This window comes from Pinus tabuliformis, chromosome 7, assembly GCF_031772625.1.
Source record: "Pinus tabuliformis cultivar Carrire ecotype Pingquan chromosome 7, CPIR1, whole genome shotgun sequence".
Lineage (NCBI taxonomy): Eukaryota > Viridiplantae > Streptophyta > Pinopsida > Pinales > Pinaceae > Pinus > Pinus tabuliformis.
Genome location: NC_142293.1, coordinates 1269101046 through 1269124516, shown reverse-complemented (window position 1 = coordinate 1269124516; position 23471 = coordinate 1269101046). Strand labels below are relative to the sequence as shown.

The window sequence follows — 23471 nt, the reverse complement described above, 5'->3', positions numbered from 1 at the left end:
CATTTTATGTACCTTTCTATTTTTTGTTTTCTCTTGACATATCTATTTTTGTAAATATAAGAAGTATTTTTCAAATTTAAAAAAAAGAGAGATCATCCGTAATCTCTCCAATTGCCCTTCTAGAAAGATCATTTTGGACAGATCCTCGACATCAATAGTAGCATGTAATTCTCTGATAATCATTCTATTGGAAGAAAACAAACTCTTAGAATAGGCAAGGGTTCTCTACTCTGTCCATGTCCTTTGATCAGTATCCCAAAAACCATGCCACAGAAAAACACCCTTCTTGTTGAGTTCCCTTGGCTAAAATCTTGTGAGTTCTAATGCATTGTTATTGCATTCTCCAAAATCTAAATAGGATGGAAGGTGAGATCTGATCCCCTCCTATTGCCAATAAAGTCCCAGTAAATACACTTAGTCATGGGCTTCCAGGCTTCCCAAAGTTCAAACACTCTTGAGGACAAGAAATTCCTATATTCTGAAGTATTGAGGAGCACAAATGATTCCACATAGTGAAAAGTGACCCTAAATTTTGCTGATATGACTGCATTACATAGTCTCTGTGGATGAGTTAAGCTTTCCAAATGGGGCTCTCCAACAAGACTCCTTACTACCCACATTGTTGCCAGAATCTTCGATATCAATAAGCCCTTGTCAACCTTCTAGCTTTGGCATGATGCAGAGATGCGAAGAGAGACCCCATTATCTTCCATACTTAGCCTATAAGAATGCTCTTAAAATCTTCTCCAGCTTCAGAAATTGAGATTGGATTGGAAACCAGCAAGAAGCATAATACATGTGACCATCTTGCAGAATCTTGGAAGTGATGGTGAGCTTTCCAACAAAAGGAAGGTCCTTGTAATGCTAATGTAGAAGCTTAAGCTGCAACTTCCTCATGCACCATTCCCAAAATGAAAGCAGGAAAAGATGAATTCAATGGAAGAAATCAACTGGGCAATTGAAAAAATAATCAGAATGATGACCATAATGATAAAGCCCAGTTAATTTCAGACCCAGCAGAGGAGAATCCATTTCTGGTGCAAGAATTAGTTCCAGCTGTTGTCACATTGTCTACTTCCTAGTACCTGCATTCTTAGCGTCAATACGTATTCAGATAGTTGCAACACCAGTTTTTCTCTGATTTTTCCACAAAACCCAGTTAGTATTATGGTTTCCTTGACACCCACAATTTCCATAATTTCCACAGCCATGACTACATATGATCTCTCAGAGGACTAATTATTTTTAACTATTCACAATCATGGGCTTTTTTGTTCTGAAGACAATGAGTTGAGTTCAGCAGTAAGTGGTGATAGCGTGCTTGGACCCAGACTGCACCCCCTTTGGTCAGGGAAGCTGATGTCTCGATAATGTGACAGCAAGGTGAACTCTTACCTATCTTTCTACCCTTACAGGCCAAAACAGAGGGCCTTTTATTTGAGGAACAGTGTGTTTGTTATTTTTATGTAATTTTTAGCTTTCTCTACAATCTGCTTAATAACCTCTTATTTTATTTCATGTCAGATCCTGTGGGCGGTTGCCTCTATGGAAAACAAAATGGTTGCACAGTAAATCAGAAAGTCACTGAGGTAGACAATAAACTAAGGAGTGGGGATCAATTTCCAAATATCTCTTTTGAGTCTCAGAGTAATCCAGACAAATATGCTGCGGAGAAAGAGCTATATCTTGGTTCCCTCTGTGAAGTAAGGGACTCATCAAATCCATGGCAGTTTTGGATGATCATGTTGAAGAATGGGAACTTTGATACTAAATCTGAATTGTGTCCAGAGAATGGTACAAAAGTCAGTCCGATCATTACAAGTAGGACCTTTCCGTGTTTTGGGAAAGGCTGCATGAATCAACCTCTTGTGTACCACAACTGGACAAAGCCTCAAGAAAATGCAATTTATTCCTGTGATTCACATTCACCCAGTTTAAGGGGAAGCTTCTATGGCACTTATGATCTGAATGCAAGTCTAGGAGCTGACATTGATAATATTTCTTATTTTTCTATTGTTTGGGAGAAGCAAGCTAGCACAGGCAGATGGATATTTTCCCATAAATTGAAAACGTCCAAGAAATATCCTTGGTTGATGCTGTATTTGCGTGCTGATGCCACCGAAGGATTTTCTGGGGGATATCATTACGACACTCATGGGATGATGTTGAAGGTCTTTCCTGAGTCCTTATTTGTCTTACTGTTTAGTATTTAGGAAAATGCATTCAGCATAATTCATATGCTCACTTCAATATTTTTCGTTTAGTTGCCAGAGTCACCAAATTTCAAGGTAAGATTGACACTCAATGTTATACGCAGAGGTGGTTCAAATAGCCAGTTTTACTTGATTGATATCGGTAGCTGCTGGAAGAATGATGGACAGCCATGTGATGGTGAGGTTGAAACAGATGTTACTAGATACAGTGAGATGATCATAAATCCTGAGGTGACGAGCTGGTGTAGACCTGATAACCTTGCTGTCTGTCCACCTTATCACATGAATTCCAATGGTAGCAAAGTCTACAGAAATGATACAGCTCATTTTCCATACTCTGCTTATCATTTGTACTGTGCACCGGGCAAATACTCAACAAGATTTCCTTCCATAAAATTATAAGCAAGGATCATCTAACAATTGTTAATCGTCAAATTTCTGTGTCAGTGACTCTGGTATCAGAGATTCAGACTAGATGTAATTAGCGATCAATGTAGTATGGATTTATGAAACGCAACTCGGGTAGTTTGCTCCATGTTCGTTCGGGATTTTTAGTTTTGGATCCTTGCAGTTGCCTTCGAATTAGAGATGCACAGATACCATTCTTTTTCAACAATTCCTCATGAGTACCACTTTCAACTATCTGACCGCCTGACACAACTGCCACGGTAGTTGCACTTTACACTGCTGAAAGTCTATGTGCTATAACTAAAATCGTCTGTCCTTTTATCAATTGGTCCATGGCATCCTGATTAAATACAAGCAAGGGCATTGTTAAGGAAGAAAATAAGATCACACGAAAAATCAAGAGTAATAGAAGAACAAAGAGGCTATCATGGTTTGGGTCATGGTATCACCTGAACCAGGTATTCACTCTTTGCATCCAAAGCACTCGTAGCTTCATCCAAAAGAAGTACACGAGGATTCCTCAGTAATTCCCTTGCTATTCCAATCCGTTGTTTTTGACCCCTGACAACTTCACACCATGCTGTCCAACAAGTGTATTGTACCCTTCCAGAAAATTTGATACAAACTCATGGGCAATGGCCATTCTCTGTATTTGTTGAGTCAGAAGTGGACAATGTTTCAAATTTACGAGAATTCCATATTCATTGAAATAGTCAAATAAAGCAACTAATTGTACTCTCAATTTGACAATACAAGTCGCATGTTTCTAGTTCAAATCAAACGAGATTTAAAACATGTCTAAAGGTTTTTGAAATGTACGGCAACATTTTCAATGTCAACAGTGCTGGCTCTGCCTTTCAGTCCATATAGAATATTGTCTACTACTGAGCACTTGAAAAGAACAGGTTCGTGGCTCACAATACTTGCAAAATTTGCCAGTTGGTTTGAAATGAGTTCATGAAAATCAATTTTGCTTCCAGGTTGGTACTTTCCCCTGAAAAATCGAGTATAGTAAATATGAAAATAGATTGCCCCTTGTTTATATCTTCTAAAAATGTTTGATTATAGTAGGCACCCGCATTAACAGGTGTAATAGATGAACAAATAGTAGATAATATCGACACATCGTTCACTGTTGATTCGAAACATGGTGAAACTCCTAGCTCATCAAACAAGTCTATAGTCATTGCCTGCAACCCAGCAGTGCCTCCACACACTCGTGGTTGATGCCTAGACGACAAAAACAATACATTCTTTAAACTTGTGTACTCTCAAACATTTCGAATACTCCATTGGACCCAAATTTAACAGAACCCCAAATCGGAATTACCTGTACTCCCATGGACCCAAATTTAGCAAATTCCCAAAACAAAATCAGATTATATGCATCGCTCATCTAAGGAGAGTCAAGATGGTTGCACAGTAAATCAGGAGGGAGATAACAGATATGCTTTTGAGGGACAAGATATTACAACAGGCCATTCTTTCAGAGACTGCACTAGGAGCAGACAAGTACTTATCTTCACTAAAAACAATCAGTGATGTTGAAGTGTCAGTCTGCCAAAAAGGTACATTTATATTCTGTAATGTTCTCAATCTTATCTTGCCAGCATTCTGCATAATCGGAACTAAATTCTTTTCAGAACTCTCAGTTGATGTCAAACAACTCTCCATTGAAAACTATGTGACTTGAAATTGCTGATTAAGGCTATGCATAGCATGTACCATATGTTGATGCTACTTGTATAATGATGGCATTTCAGGGAAACTAGAAAAAGCATTGTTGAGGCATTCACTGGACACTTTTGAAGCCAATTCTGAGATTTCTGCACTGGCAGCTTCTAGTCCAACAGAACCCAAATTTTGGCCAGCAACAGTTTCCCTGGCCTTCTCCAGCACAAACTACAAGTGAAAGAAATTGTAAGAGAGACGTGTGTGAGTTTGAGAGAGTGTGACAACGATGATGAAGATAGAGAGATACATACCAAGGTATTGTTAGGCATTTCGTAATACCATCCATTAACAAATGCTGGGAATATAGCCTGGGCTTCCCTGACAAAAATAAGCATCGCTTTCATTCCCATCCATTCAAAGGAGAAAAAATGGTCTCCTTAAACCCCAATATCAATCTAAAAAATCAACAAAATCAACAAACACCGTAAGGGAGAAATTCAGTGTCATTGCAAAATTGGATATTCATTTCAATAAATTTATTTTGCAATGGGGATTCATCTACACTTCAGGTCAGGTTTATCAAATAGGGCTTATATATCTACTATTTAAAAATATACCTTGCCTATTAGTTATCCAACCTGGCAGTCATATGAAGTTATTCAGAAGAATGCTAGAACACATCCATCTTAACATTGAAATTGTTGCATCAAGGAATTTGATAGCGTTAACCACATCATAGATCATGCATTAATATGGATTTGAGTAATTATACTAAATCATTCACTGCTAGATACATGCCATCTTAGTATTTCCACGAGTGCTGAGAAATACCAGAAGATAAAAGGCCAAGAAAACAAGCCCTGCTGCTCTTGCTGTGAAGCAAACATAACTCAAGTTGTACAATTGTTTGTTCAGTGGAATACAATTATAATCTATATAAGCTATTTGAAACATAGGCCTTATGACTGGCAAGGTCAATACAAATTAAAATCTGATTCTATTCTGCATTTGCATATGATGCAACATAGGTATTAGGCCTTATATCACCCTGGAGATCATGGTTTATTGCATCATCAATGTAAATAAGACATCGATTTGAAGAACAAGGTACTTAATTTTTAACAGCATGTTGTTCTCGACAACGTCATGGCTTATTCTGTGTGCCAATTTGCATACAATCTCTTTGCTTTTTCCAAGGAGTGATGTTCTTCACAACATATCTCCCTGTGGGTGTCCTTAGTTCAAGTTTGGTGTCATTGGTGCACACAAAAACAAGTTTTCACCAAAGTAATTATATAGTGAGCTAGTGGTAACAAGGATCTTCATATATGATACATGGAATTAACAAAGAGATTTTTTCCAAGATTTTGATACTCAATGGAGACGTAGTGGGTGCATATCGTTCTACAACATTCCCATCTTTGTCCACCAGAAACTTAGTGAAGTTCCACTTTATTCCATTACCAAAAAGCCCACCTTTGCCTAACTTCAAGAACTTGTAGAGAGGAGCTGCATTGCTACTATTAACTTTGACCTACATCACAGAATTTCTACTTAACACCAAGGATCCAATGAAGCAACCACATGGACTGGTTAAGTTTAAACTTTAAATGAATCCTATAGCATAAAGAGAGAAGAAATCCAAGAGGGTATAAAGATCAGAAGAGGCTGTCAGATTAATAGTTAATAGTTAAGAAAAAATTAATAGTTAGAGTTTCTTGTTGCTAAACAATTTCTTGATGGCTTAAGGGTTTCTCAATGGTTTCTCCAAAAGAGAATTTATTTTATAGAAATTTTGAGTGTTGAACATGAAATATCATTTTTGGTAGATGGACCCTTTAAGGAAACCAACAATATTTACTATAGGGCAAGTTCTTGCGTGTTCTTTCAGAGGATTCATGTTCATTTCTATGTGGGAGAGACCACTGGTGGATTCTAACATTCTGGCTGCCCTCGGCTGTGAATGTTTTATATGAAGGAAAAATACTGCATACAAGGTAATGATGCTGATGCAATCTTTCTGGAACCTCCACAACGAAGTTCTAGATGGTTTTTCTTTCCATCACTGATGGATTATTATTGGTGGCAGGCAGAAGGAATAGGGAAATAACTACTCTATTATGATTATCTTGTTTTATGTAAGAAGTAGTACTTTTACAGATTATGTTACATGACTGGACACTTCCTTTTAACCTAATGATGCCTTCTATATGCCCTAATAACTGATAAACCTCCTTACCTAATGCCCCTAATTGAAGGTAAGCTTGCCAAGAAAAGAGCTAGCTCTCTTGACTTTAATGGGTTGAAAGGCTTTTTTTTTAACAATTTAATGATATCAAGGACGAAGTTAAGGCATGGAAGTTTGGAGGGTTTTGTTCAAATCATTGTGTTAGTCATCTTTGGGATTATATCTACACAAAAATGCCTTGGTTTATCATGTTGTTATCCCACGAAGTGTTCATCTATTTATTTTACTTGGATATTCAGAGTGAATCCTTGTCAATAACAAACAAGAGGTGACATGTATTTCTGGTAGAGAATTTGGGTCACCAAGATATTATTCGGACTGCCAGTCTTTTTGTACACTAATATTATGAATAATATTTGGCCTTGTTTAAAGCAATGACATATTTCTCCCCTGAAATATGAATGTACAGAATTCTTATCTCTATTGTTCAAAATTTTTAAATTTGTTTGGAGAAAAAAATGTATATTTTACTTGTCAAGTTTTTCAAAAAGTTGAATTTTGAAAGATTTATGGGAAATAGTTGAACTTTTTACAACTGTTATCTCCTATTTACTATTTACTTCTCGTCATATTGTTCTGCCTTTTCTCTCTCTTTTTCTGTTCCCCATTTCATTCTCCTTTGTTTTCTATTTGCTTCTCGTCATATTGTTCTGCCTTCTCTCTCTATTTTTCTTTTCCCCCATTTCATTCTCCTCTATTTTCTATTTTCTTTGTGACGAAATTCTTAGAATATTTTGAAATATTATATATTTAGAAAAATAAATTTTTATTTTGTATTTACCAAGCATTTAACTGGATTTCAAATTCTTAGAATATTTTGAAATATTATATATTTAGAAAAATAAATTCCTCACTGCGTTTACGAATTCCAAATTCTTAGAATATTTTGAAATATTATATATTTAGAAAAATAAATTCCTCATTGCGTTTACGAATTCCAAATTCTTAGAATATTTTGAAATATTATATATTTTAAAAAAATAATTCCATGCTGGAAACTATTATATAAACCGCCCATTTCTGCGGATACATAGATGACCAAATTTTTAAAATATTTGTGCAGATTAGATATCTCAAATTCTGAAAAGTTGTCCTAGAAGCTCTCTCCCGAGGAAGGAGATAGTTTCAGATTTGTTGATAGGAATAAAATTTGATCTTAGGAGAGATTATATCATAAATATTCATGCGACACTAAAAATATCCAAAACATAATTAATACAACCGATCAAAACTCCATGCTCTGCTAAAATCGAGTTATGGAACACTTACAGGTACTAAGATTGTTGACCATGTTGATTCTCATTGTCATAGTTATAAAAAAAAACCAGCTACATCAAACCTATAAAGCAGAGTGCCCTTCATTAACCAACCATTTTTGTCATGTCTTGTTGACCATGTTGATTCTCATTGTGATAGTTATAAAAAAAAACCAACTACATCAAACCTATAAAGCAGAGTGCCCTTCATTAACCAACCATTTTTGTCATGTCTTAGCCTTGCCAGTACAACATTTGAGCGAATCTATTCACTAGCTCACTAGCTTATTGCGCAATATCACAGCTTGTACCGAATACGCTGCCACCTTTTCTGGTTTCGTGTCAAAACTGTCATCCTCTTTAAACCTTCCTCTCGATATATAAGAATCTGTCTAACAAAGGTGGGAAAATTTCCATTCATTAACAATTAAAGAGCATTACTTTATGCATTATTTATTACATTTTAGTAGAAAAAATTTATAGGAAAAAATTTAAATTATTGTTTCTGAGGTGGACTTTTTTGCTTTGACACATTTCTATTTTATGATACTAGGCTATTTTTTGAAAATCTAAAAAGGAAAATTACATTATATTCATTGAAATTGATATCTACATCTTTTGAATTCAAAAGTTTAAGGAATTTGTTTGAATTTAACACGTTTTATCGAATTATATCATTTCAATTAAAAGAAAAGTATTTGTTTGCATTTGTTAATTTCTTTATTTTTCAACCTCTTTTAACCCTCATAACATACTTTAACATTCTTGACACCTCTTTTAACCCTCATAACATACTTTAACATTCTTGACCCAAGAATGTATTTAAAGTCTCACTTCGTTATTATTAACTAATTACGGGTTGGTATAATGTAAGTAATTTCTCTTTATCTTCAAACTTTGAATGAAATTTTGTCTATTAATTTTTATTTAGTAATTTTCTATATCTCATGATTCTTCTCGAATGTATAAAAGTATAATGTAAGTGATTTCTCTTTATCATCAAGCTTTGAATGAAATTTTGTTTACTAAATTTTATTCAGTGATTTTCTTTATCTCATGATTCTTCTCAAATTTATGCCTTACGGCGTTTCCTTTGCAACATCTGGTGCAAATGCTAGTTATATAACATTCACATTTACATTGGAAATATAGAATTCATAAACTATTGTTAGATATCATCTTATAGATCAAAATGAGAAAAAGGATGGAGAAAGATGGCACGTCGTGCCTTTCTGGGCAACAGGGTGTCTAAAAGGGTAGCTTGGTTCCTTGTCTAGTGACTTGCTTCACTATACTATTTCATGTTTCAACATTTTAAAAGACGGATCAGAATTTCCATAAGGAGTTTCAACATTCAATAATAATGCATTGTTGTCCTCCATGCTTCTCTCCTTTTGTTATCTTTACTGCTTCCTCTGAAACAATTTTTCTCTTAATTATCTTAATTTTACTTCTTGTTCTATCACCCTTATTTTTCAGATCGCGGAATTTTCTTTTCCATTTTTTTAATAAACTAAAAATAGATATAATTGGGAATAAAAAGAAGGTTAGAGTACATATATTATAAAAATAACGGTATTAAAAATATATGAAAAGAAATAAAGAATTTACATATAAGAAAATATTATAGATCTGATATTTATACGTAAATATTATAATAACATAATTATAAATATCTAATAATAATGAAATTGCATTTTTACATATTATATCTACATAAGTGTGATTTTTGAGTTCTCACAAAATTGAGAGATTACAATCAACATAAATCTATTTTAAATTATAAAAATGTACACTTCAAGGGATTCGATCTCTCTCCATACTTAATAAATTTATACTTAATATGGATCTATATTAGGAATTTCATGTTCCTTGAGTGAACTCAACTAGATAAATACAAAAGACTTTGCAACATCATCCCATTTGTATAGTTTGTTAAAAATAACAAGAAGAAATCCCATTTAATTTGTCTTTGAATTAAACTAGGGATTAAATTGAAATTCTATTCTCATAACAACTTGTAATAGTTAACTAAGTTAATTTGACTTAGTTGGCACAGTAAATTCAAATTGGAAGTCTATCTAGAGTCATGTTAAGTGATTCCTAAATTTTAGGGGTCCATGTTGAGTTTTTTTTGAGTTGTAATTAATTAACTCAGTCTAACTGAGTTTAAACTAGTTTAGATAGTTAGAAGAACTAGTAGGAGGTCTAGTAGTGGGGATCAACTTCAGTGAAACTTCACTGCTCCACTAGTTCACTAAATATTCACTCAAAAATAACTCATGCATGTCACTTCATAAGAATACCCCCTTGATATTAGAGTTCAGGGACAATTTACTATCAGTTGTATAATTTTCCGAGTTGTACAGATGGTGCATGCAATTACTAGAAGGCCTATGATGGATTGTGTAGTTGTGGATAGGATTTTTCTTAATGAAATATGGGCTAAATCTCTTAGGAATTGTGCAAGGATGTAGGGGTTTGGTAGACAACAGAATTGGCTAAGTGTTGGCTTGAACTAGATTGATTGTACTTGTGTAGAAATTTTTTGGGTTGAACAAGCTTTTTATTTTCTTATCATATCTTTTGGTTAATGCAATATAGATAGTTGGGGGTTTGAGCAGTTTCTTTCCCCAAAAATATATTGTGTTATGTACGATTGAAATTATTCCTTTTCTGCTTAGTGTTTTCATCGATAATTTTTTGTTTCCATCGATGAGTAGAGTATATTCAAGTCTTTTATTTTAGTACATTATATAAGCAGTTTGAATCTACAAGTAAAAATCTACATGGTATCGGAGATGAAGACATTATAGAAGAAGAGAATACGAGTTTGTTGTGTAGGTGACATTGAATTTTCAATTTCATACTTAAGAATCAGCAGGATGTTATTCTACGGTTTGAGACTTGAGTATATCCTGGAGGGAAACTTGAATTACAAAGCTTGGAAGGGCAGGATGGAAGAAGTGTTGGAAGAAAAGGGGCTGAAATAATTCATAGATCATGATTTTGTAAAGCCTCCAACATCAGATGTTAAAGATTTGGTTGAATGGAGAAAGTGTGTGGAAAAGGCGTGAAGGATTATCCTAGAAAGAGTTCGAGATCATATTGTCTCGAATCTCCATGGTAAGGAAAATCCATTTACAATGTGGAAGGCATTGACGGACCTATTTCAAAATACCAGTGACCACAGGAAGCTGGAACTGAAGGAAAAAATCTGAAAGATCAAGATGGAGAACGGTGATTCAATTCTGAAGTACTTGACCAAGTTTACCCAATGTCGAGATGAGATTGGAAGTGTCGGGATTACTGTTGCCGAAGACGATCTGGTGATCCTAGCACTTCTAGGACTTCCCAAGGTCTGGTACAGTTACCATGAATCAATTAATGGGTGGGAGAAGCTACTAGAGTGGGAGTAATTGTGGTATGACTTGGTACATGAAGAGATTCAGCGGAACATGAGAGACAAATCCTTATTAAAGCATTATGATGAGGAGAATTGTTCCTTAGCTAGTAAGGAAAAGAAAGAGAAGGGGAATTCATCCCATTCCAAATCAAATTCTTGTCGGGGTGGCAAGAAGAAGGACATGTCAAAAATCAAGTCTTTTCACTATCATGAGCTGGGACACTTTTCCACAAAGTTTCCACACAAGAAGGCTAGTAAGAAGCCCTCAAGAGGAGTGGCAAATGAAGCTCTTGATTGATAGTTCAAACTAGATTTTACCCTCATCGCTTGTATAGTGTCATCAATGATGGGTAGTGTGTGGTACCTAGAGAGTGGAGCTTCATTCCATATGTCTGGTAACAAAGAGCTCTTCAGTAACTTAGAGGAGAAGGATATCTAGATGCATAGCAAGATGGGTGATGATGGGAGGTATACCGTCACTGACATCTATATAATTACGTTTTAGAGGGAGCCTGTTTCTCCCCTCACTTTGCGAGATATTATGTATGTTCCAGGTTTGAAGAATAACTTGGTTTATGTTGTCATGTTGGAGGATAGAGGCTATTATGTGATATTTAGTAAGGGAAAGGCGTTACCTCACCACATAGCCACAGGATAGGTGAAGCAGATAGGAGTTCGAGTAAAGAACCTCTACAAATTGGAGGTAGAATATTGCACTCCTTTGAGCACTAAAGCAGAGAAGGTGTAGCGCTAAGACATTGGTGAGTTGTGGCACAGGAGATTGGGTCACTTGCATCATGGTGCTTTGAATATCTCGCAACAAATTTATACAGGGCTTCCGAAGGGTACACTATAGAAAGGAGACACATAGAGAGGGTGGACATTGGGGAAGTACACCAAAGCTTACTTTCATGAAAAAGACAGTTGAGCACAATTGATCCTTGATCGAGTTCCCTCAGATGTGTGTGGAATGTTCTCAATAGCATCCATGGCCAAGCATAGGTATTATGTTATATTTGTTGATTATGTTTCTCGTATGTGTTGGATTTTATTTATGCAGAAGAAAGATCAGACATTCAAAAAGTTTTGTGAATTTAAATCAATTATTGAGAAAGATACTAGAGGAAAGTTAAATCTCTTAGAAGTGATAATGGTGGAGAGTATGTGTCGAATTAGTTCAAAAAGTCATGTGCATCAGAATGCATACAAAGGAAGTTGATAGCACCTCATAAACCACAACAGAATAGGGTGGTTGAAAGGAAGAACAAAAGTATCGTGGGAGTGGCACAGGTGATGTTGCATGATCATGGCCTACCATTACACTTGTGGGCTGAAGCGTGCAACACATATGTTTATTTGCAAAATAGAAGTCCTCATCAAATTCTTAGGATGAGTACACTCGAAGAGGATTTTTCATGGAAGAAAGTAGATGTGTCACACTTCAGGATATTTGGCTCATCATTTTACTGCCGTGTTACCAAAGATTCATAGAAAAGGCTACAACCAACAACTGAGTTGGGGATATTTGTGGGGTACACTGATACACATCATAACTATCAGGTGTACCTGCCAACCAATAGGACAAAAGTTGTCCGCAGATATGTGAATTTCGATGAAGAGAAGGCCAGGAGATGTTCCCTTGAGAGGGAGCTTTAGTTTCATGTGGTTGAGGAGCTTTTACCTCTAAAGGAGGAACCTCAAGATGATGTGGAGAAGCCACATGAAGAGGAGCAGGGAGTGGAAACACCCACTCATGCAGAGTCTTTCAGAGATGGGAGAAATCACACCAAAGAGGCTGACAGGTTATTGCATGATCCTAGAGAGAATGTGGGAGCACCCACATCATAGTGTAGGCAGAGGAAGTCCCCAGAGAGGTGCACTAGCTACATGGCTTTGATGAGTGGGATCGTAGAGATTGAGCTATCCTCTTTTGAGGAAGTAGTGCAACAACCAGTTTGGGTTGATGCCATGGTTGAGGAGTATGACTCCATTATCAGGAACAATGTTTGGGAAGTGGTCCCAAAACCCGCAGATAAGTCATGGGTGAGTTACAGATGGCTTTACAAGGTAAAACAAGTAGGTGATGTTAGTGTGGAGAAGCACAAGGCCAAGTTTCTGGCCAGAGGGTTCTCCCAAGTGGAGGTGATTGATTACGATGAGACTTTTGCTCTTGTAGCAAGGTAATCCTCAATCAGATCCATTCTAGAACTATTAACATAGATGGGATGGAAGATATATCAGATGGATGTAAAGACAACATTCCTCAATGACATGTTTGAGGAAGAGGTGTATATTGAGCACCCTAAAGGATTTGAGGCCTTCAATAGAGAGTCTCATGTGTGCAGACTCAAGTGAGCATTGTATGGACTAAAAAAAGAACTCCATGCTTGGTACACTAGGATCAATAGCTATTTCACTAGGTTTGGATTCACCAAAACCGAAGTAGATGTGATCCTTTGCCATATTGTTGTTGAAGATAAATTTTTGATGTGATCCCTCTTATTAAGATGAATCTAGAAAATTTCTATCCAAATTGCTCTTTTCTTTAATTGTGTGTGGAAAATTTGACTCAACCCATCCTTTCTTCATGAATTCAACCTATGAGTTGGAGGGCCTTCTAAATAACTCTAGAGATAGAATGACAAATTATTTCAAATTAATAAACAACTATAGTTGTTTACTTTTTTTATTTGAATTCATATTACATCTTTTTATACTATCTATGTATGGAATGTGATTCCTTTTTCAAACTTATACATGGAAATGATAACAATTGTTCTCACCCACCATCAAACATATATACATATAATTTTTTAATTGTAAGTTAGGTTTGACATTGTAATATTTTATTAAAAAAATATTTTATGTGTGACTTGTAATTTCCACTTTCAAATACTAATAAAATTACACATCTCTCTTATACTAACTTATCAAAAGTTTCTCAAGCTCTACTTTAAAGGTAAGATATTATATCTATATTTGTTCTTAATAAATCATTAATTAAAATGGATCTACTTAAATAAGTTCATCCCAATTCTAAAAATAAAAATAACTATAAAATAAATATAAAAATAACTATATTGAAAAATAAAAATAGAAATAAGGAATTTACATATAAAAAAATATTATAGAAATGATATTTATATTTAAATATTTTAGTAATCTAAATATAAATATATAAATATAATGAAAAACACATTTTTACCTCTTGGTATCTATGTAAGTGTGATTTTTGAGTTCTCATAAAATTGAGTGAGATTAAACCAACATAAATCTATCTTGAATTATAAAAAAATATAGACTTCAAGAGATTTGATCTCTCTCCATACTTAACAAATTGATACTTAATATAGATCTATATTAGGAATCTCATGTTTCCTAAGTGAACTCAACTTGAAACATAGAGTTTCATGTTTGCTAGATAATCTTATACAAAGACAACTATCTAAACACAAAAGACATTGTAACATTGTCTCCTTTGTATAGGTTATTTGCATAAAAAAAAAACATTTTACAAGTAAATAAATAAATAATATTACCAATTATCTTTGATAAATAAAATAATGGTTTGAGACATCTTAAGATAGTGGTTGAATATGTGGCAACATCTATTGAGATTATATTAACGGTTTCATGACATGTGCACACGTAAGCGGATAAAAGTCTTCCCAGGAATTACATTTAGAGGGTTTCATTTTGCATAAACATGGATCGACCTCAACCTATGATGAATATAATCCATCAAGTTGAATCATTTCCTCAATTTTTTGCATTTCTAAAAGGGCTTGCATGTTAAAAGGATTTGATCCCTATTATTAAGATGAATATGGAAATTTTCTATCGAAATTTCTCTTTTTAATTTACATGTGTGTAGCAAGTTTGACTAAACCCCTCCTTTCTTCATGTATTCAACCTATGAGTTGGAAGGCCCTCTAAATAACTCTAGAGAGAATGAAAAATGCTTTGGAATTAATAAACAACTATCATTTGTTACTTGTTTTTTTTAATTTATATTACATCTTTTTATACTATCTATGTATGGAATGTGATTCCTTCTTCAACTTGTACATGGAAAGGATAGAAATTATTCTTACACACCATCAAACATATATACATATAAGTTTCTAATTGTAAATTAGGTTTGACATTGTAATATTTTATTAAAAAATGTTTTAAGTGTGACATGTAGTTTCCACTTTCAAACCCTAATAAAATTACACATCTCTCTTATACTAACTTGTAAAAAGTTGTTCAAGCTATAATTAAAAGGAAATATATTTTATCTATCTCCGTGCTTAATAAATCATGAGTTGAAATGGATCTACTCAAATAAGTTCCTCTTAATTCTAAAAGTAAAAATAACTATATTGAAAAATATAAAAGGAAATATGTAATTTACATATAAAAAAATATTATAGTTTTGATATTTATATGTAAATATTATAATAATCTAAATATAAATATCTAATAATAATGAAAATTACATTTTTTCATTTTAGTATCTACATAAGTGTGATTTTTGAGTTCTCACAAAATTGAGTGAGATTACAACCAACATAAATCTATCTTGAATTATAAAAAAAATGCACTTCAAGAGATTTGATCTCTCTCCATACTTAATAAATTTATACTTAATGTAGATCTATATTAGGAATTTTATGTTCCCTAAGTGAACTCAACTTGAAGCTTAGAGTTTCATGTGTCCCAGATATTGTTATGCATAGACAACTAGATAAATACAAAAGGCATTCCAACATTGTCTCCTCTCTATAGCTTATTTGCATCAAAAAATATTTTACAAGTAAATATATAAATAAAGAATATTACCAATTACCTTTGATAAATAAAATAATGGTTTGAGTCATCCTAATATAGTGGTTGAATATGTGGCAACATCTATGGAGATTATATTAATGGCTTGGTGATATGTGCATACATGAGTGGATCAAAGTCTACCTAGGAATTGAATTTAGAGGGCTTCAATTTGCATGCACACACACACATCAACATGGATTTATCTTAATCTATGATGAATCTAATCCATTAAGTGTAATAATTTCCTCAAGTTTTTGCATTTATAAAAAGGCTTGCATGTTAAAAGGATGTGATCCCTCTTATTAAGATGAATTTGGAAAATTGCTATCCAAATTTCTCTTTATTTTTTAGATGTGTGTAGCAAGTTTGACTCCACAACTCCATCCTTCATGTATTCAACCTATTAGTTGGAGGGCCCTCTAAATAACTCTAGAGAGAGAATGAAAAATGCTTTGAAATTAATAAATAACTATAGTTGGTTACTTGTTTCTTCTTCTTTTTTGAATTTATATTACATCTTTTTATTCTATCTATGCATGGAAAGGATAACAATTGTTCTTACCCATCATATATATATATATATATATATATATATATATATATATATATATATATATATAAGTGTTTAATTGTAACATTGTCTCCTTTGTATAGCTTGTTTGCACCAAAAAAATATTTTACAGGTAAATAAATAGAAAAAGAATATTACCAATTTTCTTTGAAAAATAAAATAATGGTTTGAGGCATCTTAAGATAATGGATGAATATGTGACAACGTCTATGTAGATTATATTAATGGTTTCGTGGCATGTGCATACATAAGTGGATCAAAATCTACCGAGGAATTACATTTATAGGGTTTCATTTTGCACATGCGCACACACACACATTAACATGGATCGATATTAACCTATGATGAATCTAATCCATCAAGTGTAATCATTTCCTCTAGTTTTTGAATTTATAAAAAGGCTTTCTTTCATGTTAAAATGATTTGATCCCTCTTATTAAGATGAATCTCAAAAATTGCTATCCAAATTGCCTTTTTGTTTTTAGATGTGTGTAGAAAGTTTGAATCCACCCATCCTTTTTTCATGTATTCAACCTATGAGTTGGAGGGCCATCTAAATAACCCTAGAGAGAGTATTGAAAATGCCTTGAAATTAATAAACAAATATAGTTATTCCCTTGTTTTTTTTTGAAGTTTTATTATATCTTTTTATATTATCTATGTATGGAATTCCTTCTTCAAACTTGTGCATGGAAAGGATAAAACTTGTTCTTACCCACCATCAAACATATATACATATAATTTTTTAATTGTAAGTTCATCTTAGTTCTAGCCGATGTTGAAATATTTATATTGCATTACCATTTACATTGGAAATATACAATGAATAAAGTATTATTAGATATTAGCCTATAGATCAAATGACAAAAAGGGTGGCAGGTGGAACCTTTCTCGGCAATGGGGTGTCTAAAAGGGTAGCATGGTTCCTTGTGTAGTGTCTTGCTTCACTATACTATTTCATGTTTTCACATTTTAAAAGAAAGATCATAATTTTGATAAGGAGTTTCATCACTTAATAATAATGCATTGTTGTCCTCCTTTTTTCTCTCCTTTTGTTATCTCGAACTAGTTCTTGATCTCAAACAATTTTTCTCTTAATTATCTTAATTCTACTTCTTGTCCTATCACCCTTATCTTCAGATTATGGAATTATCTTTTTGCATTTCTTAAGTCAAATTCCACACTATTCCTCCCATTATTAAGTTTATTTAGATCCCCGATGATTGTACCATAAAGAGCAAGGGTTGATATGGGAAATGATTATGGAGAATTTGGAGAGAGGCCCTGAAGTGATGCTTTAAGCTAACTATTGTTTGAATGTAGTTTGGGCCTTCGATTTCCACTCACCAATGACCTTGGTTAGCCCCTCCACAACCTCCTTCCATTGATTCTTATCTCGACCATACAACATCCGTATATCACCCCCTTGATTCTCCCACAACTCCACTTTATTCTTAATTATATCTGGCTAGGCAATCTTTGGGACCCATTGAATAAGAAGATAAGGTGTTGGGAATTGTAGATATTGATCATTGGTTTCTTACCAAACTTTAATTTTGTGCCTATAATCTCCATAAGTTGTTAGCTGGACTGAAAGAAATTACCACACAAATTTACATAAGCTTTTAAATTGATTGTCATGCAAGCATTACACCTATAGCCAAACCCAAACTTTGTTTCTCTATCACTTTCAATTTTCCCCATAAGAATTACTAGAACAAGGCAATCCCATGTGCAAACACATTAGCATTATGTGCAAACACATTGGCATTAAATAGTGGAAATGTGTATGAAATGGATAGAAAGACATAAAAGGATAACATTAATAAAAATATAAGATAAGTGAGGAAATACCTCTTTAGTCACTTTCCTAGCCTCTATACAGAAGATACCTTCGTTACCTTTCTCTCTGTGTGTGAAACTCCTGGTCCCTAGCCTGCTTCCCAAAACGATAACTCTCGTCATAACCCAATGCCTCCAATTCCTAGTATGTGCATCCAATTTCCACTCATCAACGACCTTGTTTAGCCCCTCCACAACCTCCTTCCATTCCTTCTTATCTATGCCATACAAAATCCATAGATCACCCCCTGATTCTCCCATAACTCCCCTCTCTTAATTATATCTTTGTCTAGGTAATCTCCAAGACAAAGGAACCAAATTCTTCCTATCCAAAAAAAAATTGAACTCCTCTATATTATATGGATTTGTAAAAGACTTTCTAGTAACAATAAGAACACCAAATGTTGGAAAGCTTAAAACCATAACAATAATGTCATGGCTTCTGGAGTCTATGTAACGAGCCCCATTAGTAGCAAAACAACCAATCCCCTCATATATCTAGTGATGCACAAAGCCATTTGATGAAGTGAATAAGAGATGCCTTTTGTCCATGTGTTCCATTGTACACATCACAACTCCTAAGCCTTGCAGAGGTGACAAAGAGGTTGAGCTCCTACTAAATGACATATTCTTTGATGGGTTGCTTGCTTGCAATATATTTTTATGATTTGCAACATTGTTGAGGTCTATTGGGCACCTGTCATTATGTAATATTGAATTTATTTTTGCATTGTTCGATGAAGACTCCTTATATAATGAACTGGAATTTTGAATATCATCCAACTTACTCTGATGAATGAAAGGCCATAGAACAAACTTGGTATGCCATTAATGTTGTTTAATAATGAGTTATGAGGAAAAGATGAAATGGATCTTTGTGAAAATTTGTTCCTTATGATATTCAAATGATGGGAGTCACTGTTGGAGGAACTCTGCATATCAGATTTGTTGTACTGAATTAACAAAGTGGATTGAGAATCATCATTGTTTGAAGGAATAGGAGGATATTTTGGAGAATAAAATGGGCATTGAGAGGCTGAAACAGAGTCTAATGAAGATGAAGATGAAAAAATATTAATGTCACTATTATTTGTTTCTCTAAATTTGGCACTCTCCAATTCAAGCAACTCAATCTGTATCCTTGCCATAATCCCTATTTTTCCCTATTTTTTCTCTCCATGCAAGCACTTTGAATTCTAAGAACATTGTTAGAAAAATATTTCTAAACCAAAGTTATGTACAATTTAGCCCTTGTAAAGTTATGTACATCTTCTTTCTTCTCTACTATTCTTTCCTATGCTACCACCTTACTGTGTTTCCTTTACAATTGCTAATTTATTTTCAGTTGTTTTATTATATCCCACATTGTCCATTCTAAAAAATTTTGTTATTATTAATGTATATTTTAAATACACATCTCCCAGGTTCAATGTTCAATTCATGATTGAAATATTATTGCATGTGGCATGTGCAACTCTAAATACATAACATTGAGATAATTTACTTAAGTGCATAATATTGAGATAATTTACTTAAGTGTGCATTAAGAGTTGAATGAATCATACATGTCCTTTTTATTACAAAGTAATTCAAAATTTGTTACTTCTAAATTCTTTATTTTTATATATATGAATCATACATATCCCCTTTTATTACAAAGTAATTCAAAATTTGTTACTTTCAAATACTTTTTCTATATATATATCAAGTTTATATTTAAAATTATTTTATTGGAAGTGGTTATTGAAATATTTTGTTTATATATATATATTTGATATTGAAATGTATTAGATAATATAAATATTCAATATATTTTATATATTATATATATATATATATATATATATATATATATATATATATATATATATAAGAACTACGCATGATTCTCACACAGAAATGTGAAAACATGATTATTTTTTAGCTTTCAACTAATATATGTTTCCTTTATATAAAGTTATAAAAAAAATCTATTACATAATATAGAAATTACAATATTTTGCTTATAAGACTAGAATATTTCTTTGTTATATATATTTAAATAATTAAAAAATAAAAAGTCACTTGTCAACTCGTTGTGAAGCTATAAAGAATGACGTTGTCTATTGATGCCACAAATTCATCAAGATGATAGATTTCTTGTTGGAAAGTAAAAAAAAAAAAAAAATAATTCTTGCCATTGAATCTTTTTTTTTATGGTGGAAGTAGATTCAACACCATCAAAATTTTTCAAGGCACCTAAAATTCTGGAGTTTGATAGCTATATCTTAGATTTTCAAAAAATTCTGCCAGATTTTATTATAATCTTGTCAAAATTTCTATTATTTCCAAACTAATTTATAAAATGACTTTAATATTAAATTAATTTTTATACACATTACATTCGTATTAAATTGTAATGTTAACCATAGTAAGAATTAAATTATAAATATTTTATAATTTTTTTATTAGAACAATCAAATATATATATTTATTGATTTTTTTCCAGATATTTATTTAGTGAATATTTTTTTAAAAAGTGGATATGCATCAAATTTAAATGTAAAAATATTTGTCTATTTTATTTATATTTTGAGGAATAACACTTACCACTATTATTATATTACTGGTATTACATATTTTCGAAAAAGTTTTTTTCAGGTTCATTATCGTTGAACAAATAACACTTATTATTATTATTTACTTTACTATTATTTGATATTTTCAATTTTTTTATGATGACTATATTACCTTGCACTTAAATATATTAAATTAAAACAATGGTGATAAAGAATAATTCTTTACGTGAATGATAGGCATTGTGGTTTTCAAAAATAATACCACAATAGGGGATTCCATAGTTGTAATACGGCCGAAAACAGTCTGATACTGACAAATCTTTAGAATTAAAAATGCAGGCTAATCATATGTGGACATGATATCTTTCACAGAACGTACAATGAAAGGGAACGGAACTAACATAAACCAGATTAGAATAGCAAGTAGCGAAAGCATTACTGAAGAAACTAGAATAGCATGTGGCGGTGCCTTGCCTCATCCTACCCATCATCATCCCTGGTCTGTAATGGAAAGCTTACCCTCAACCTTGGATATGCACACAGCGGCACTTGCCTTGGAATCGTCCGCTCACACACTTCCGTCATATCCAGCTGCGACGGATCACCTTCAACTCTCCACTCAAAAATGTGCATCAGCTGAGCCAATTCGAATTCAATGGTGGGAATAGCCATGAAGCCCCGTGGGCATCCTCTCCTTCCTGCCCCAAACAGAATCATACGGAAGTCTGATTGATCTGCTAAAGTCACATGTTCCTCCTCCATGAATCTCTCCGGCTTGAATTCCGAAGCATCTGTTCCCCACACATTGGGATCCCTTCCTATAGCCCACACATTCACCATCACCATTGTTTTCTTAGGGATATAATATCCTCCTACTGTAGCAGCCTCTACAGATTCATGAGGAACACCCAGCACCACAGGTGGGTATAATCTTAGCGTCTCTTTCACCACGCATTGGAGGTATTTCATCCTTTCTAGATCAGACTCAATCACTTTGCGATGTTGGCCCACTACACATTCGATTTCTTGCTGCAAACTCTTCATTGCATGGGGATGTCTGAGCAGTTCAGACATTGCCCATTCTAACGTTGTTGATGTGGTCTCCAGAACACCGGCGACCATGTCCTGCACAAATACAAATCCAATGAACCCAAAATATTGAAGGATTTAAGCATAAGAATGAGGATCATAAATAATAATAGGATGGCCGAGGGCGGAGAGACATACAAGAACAACAGCTTTCTCGAGCAGCACATCCACGAAATCTTTAACTTGAGGCTCTTCTCGTTCTTGGTGATTTAAGGTGGTGGCCATGCGATGAGCAACATGGTCGTCTATCATTCATTGAATGTTTTATGGATCTTTTCAATGCGACGCTTGATACCTTGCAAATCAAGCCAATCTAGCAAGCCAATCTAGAAAAGGAATAAAGTCTCCTATGGTAAAAGCTCCCGCCGTACATACCACCCCTACTAATAAATTGTGATAACCCCAGACTATGTAAATGTGAAAATCTATTGTGGTAAAAGACAGTAAAACAGTTGTTGTTATGTTTTTAAAAGAACAAAACTGTGACAAACTATTTTATTAAAGTAATTTAAATATTTTTCTTGAAATGCTGGCAGCCTCTATGAGGTGGATTTAAAAGAAAGTGATCAGTTATAATAACTGATGGGAACTACCTCCCAAAAACAGGAAAAGTCCTGGCTGTAGGGGGAAGCTCTGTGCTGTGTGGACAGGCAGAGGAGACCTTTTCCAAGAAGAGGAAAAAGGGAAAAAGACAAGGAAAAAGACTGGTTAAGTCTGGTTAGGACCAGATAACCAAGCACAGAGTGCAAAAAAAATCTTGCTGAGGGCTTGAGGTCTGCAAGATGGCTCGGGGGGAGACTTCCGTCTGAGAGATGGATCTCATGGCTGGGTGGAAGAGCTTAAACAAAGAACAGGTGACCTGCTTGAGAAACTATTCCTGACTCGGGTGAATCAGGTACGGTTTCAAGTACTGAGTCCCTGATTGAATATAAATATACAGTGGAACTTATAGCAAGTAAATATGGATTATATTTCATTTTCCTAGATGCTGTTAATGTATATACAGTGAATTTACAGGTAGTAAATAAAGGATTATGTATCATAAATCTAGACACTGTTTTAGATACAGCGCACCTACAGTAGGGTTTCATTACCCTAAACACTGTTACAAATTGCTTAAACGACTGCACAGGGTAGTTTTAAGCAAAAGGGCAGCCTATAACTCGAGAGGCATAGTCAGAGAAACTAGCCGTGTACTGGTCACAGAATGAGAAGGGCAGTGGCCCAAGTAAACCGACTAGTGAATAGTAAACCTGATAAATCAACCTCGTCCGAGAGACGGAGGCGCTGTGTAGTGTCGGAACAGCGATAATGGACTAAACAAGTGCGGAGTTCTTTAGAATAAACAAAACAGATATTAAACATGATTGACAGAACGAGTATGGAACGCT

The 23471-nt window shown here is 33.9% G+C and overlaps 1 protein-coding gene and 1 pseudogene across 1 annotated transcript; one reads left to right on the top strand and one right to left on the bottom strand.

Moving 5' to 3' along the window:
• The first annotated feature begins 1517 nt into the window (after nt 1-1517).
• Nucleotides 1518-2615, top strand: LOC149252060 (uncharacterized). Its single transcript, XM_089454062.1, has 2 exons — nt 1518-2171; nt 2265-2615. The coding sequence occupies exons 1-2, from the start codon at nt 1518-1520 to the stop codon at nt 2613-2615; spliced, it is 1005 nt and encodes a 334-aa protein (XP_089310188.1).
• Nucleotides 2616-21471: 18856 nt separating this feature from the next.
• Nucleotides 21472-22332, bottom strand: LOC149252059 (cytochrome P450 750A1 pseudogene; annotated as a pseudogene).
• Nucleotides 22333-23471: the final 1139 nt, after the last annotated feature.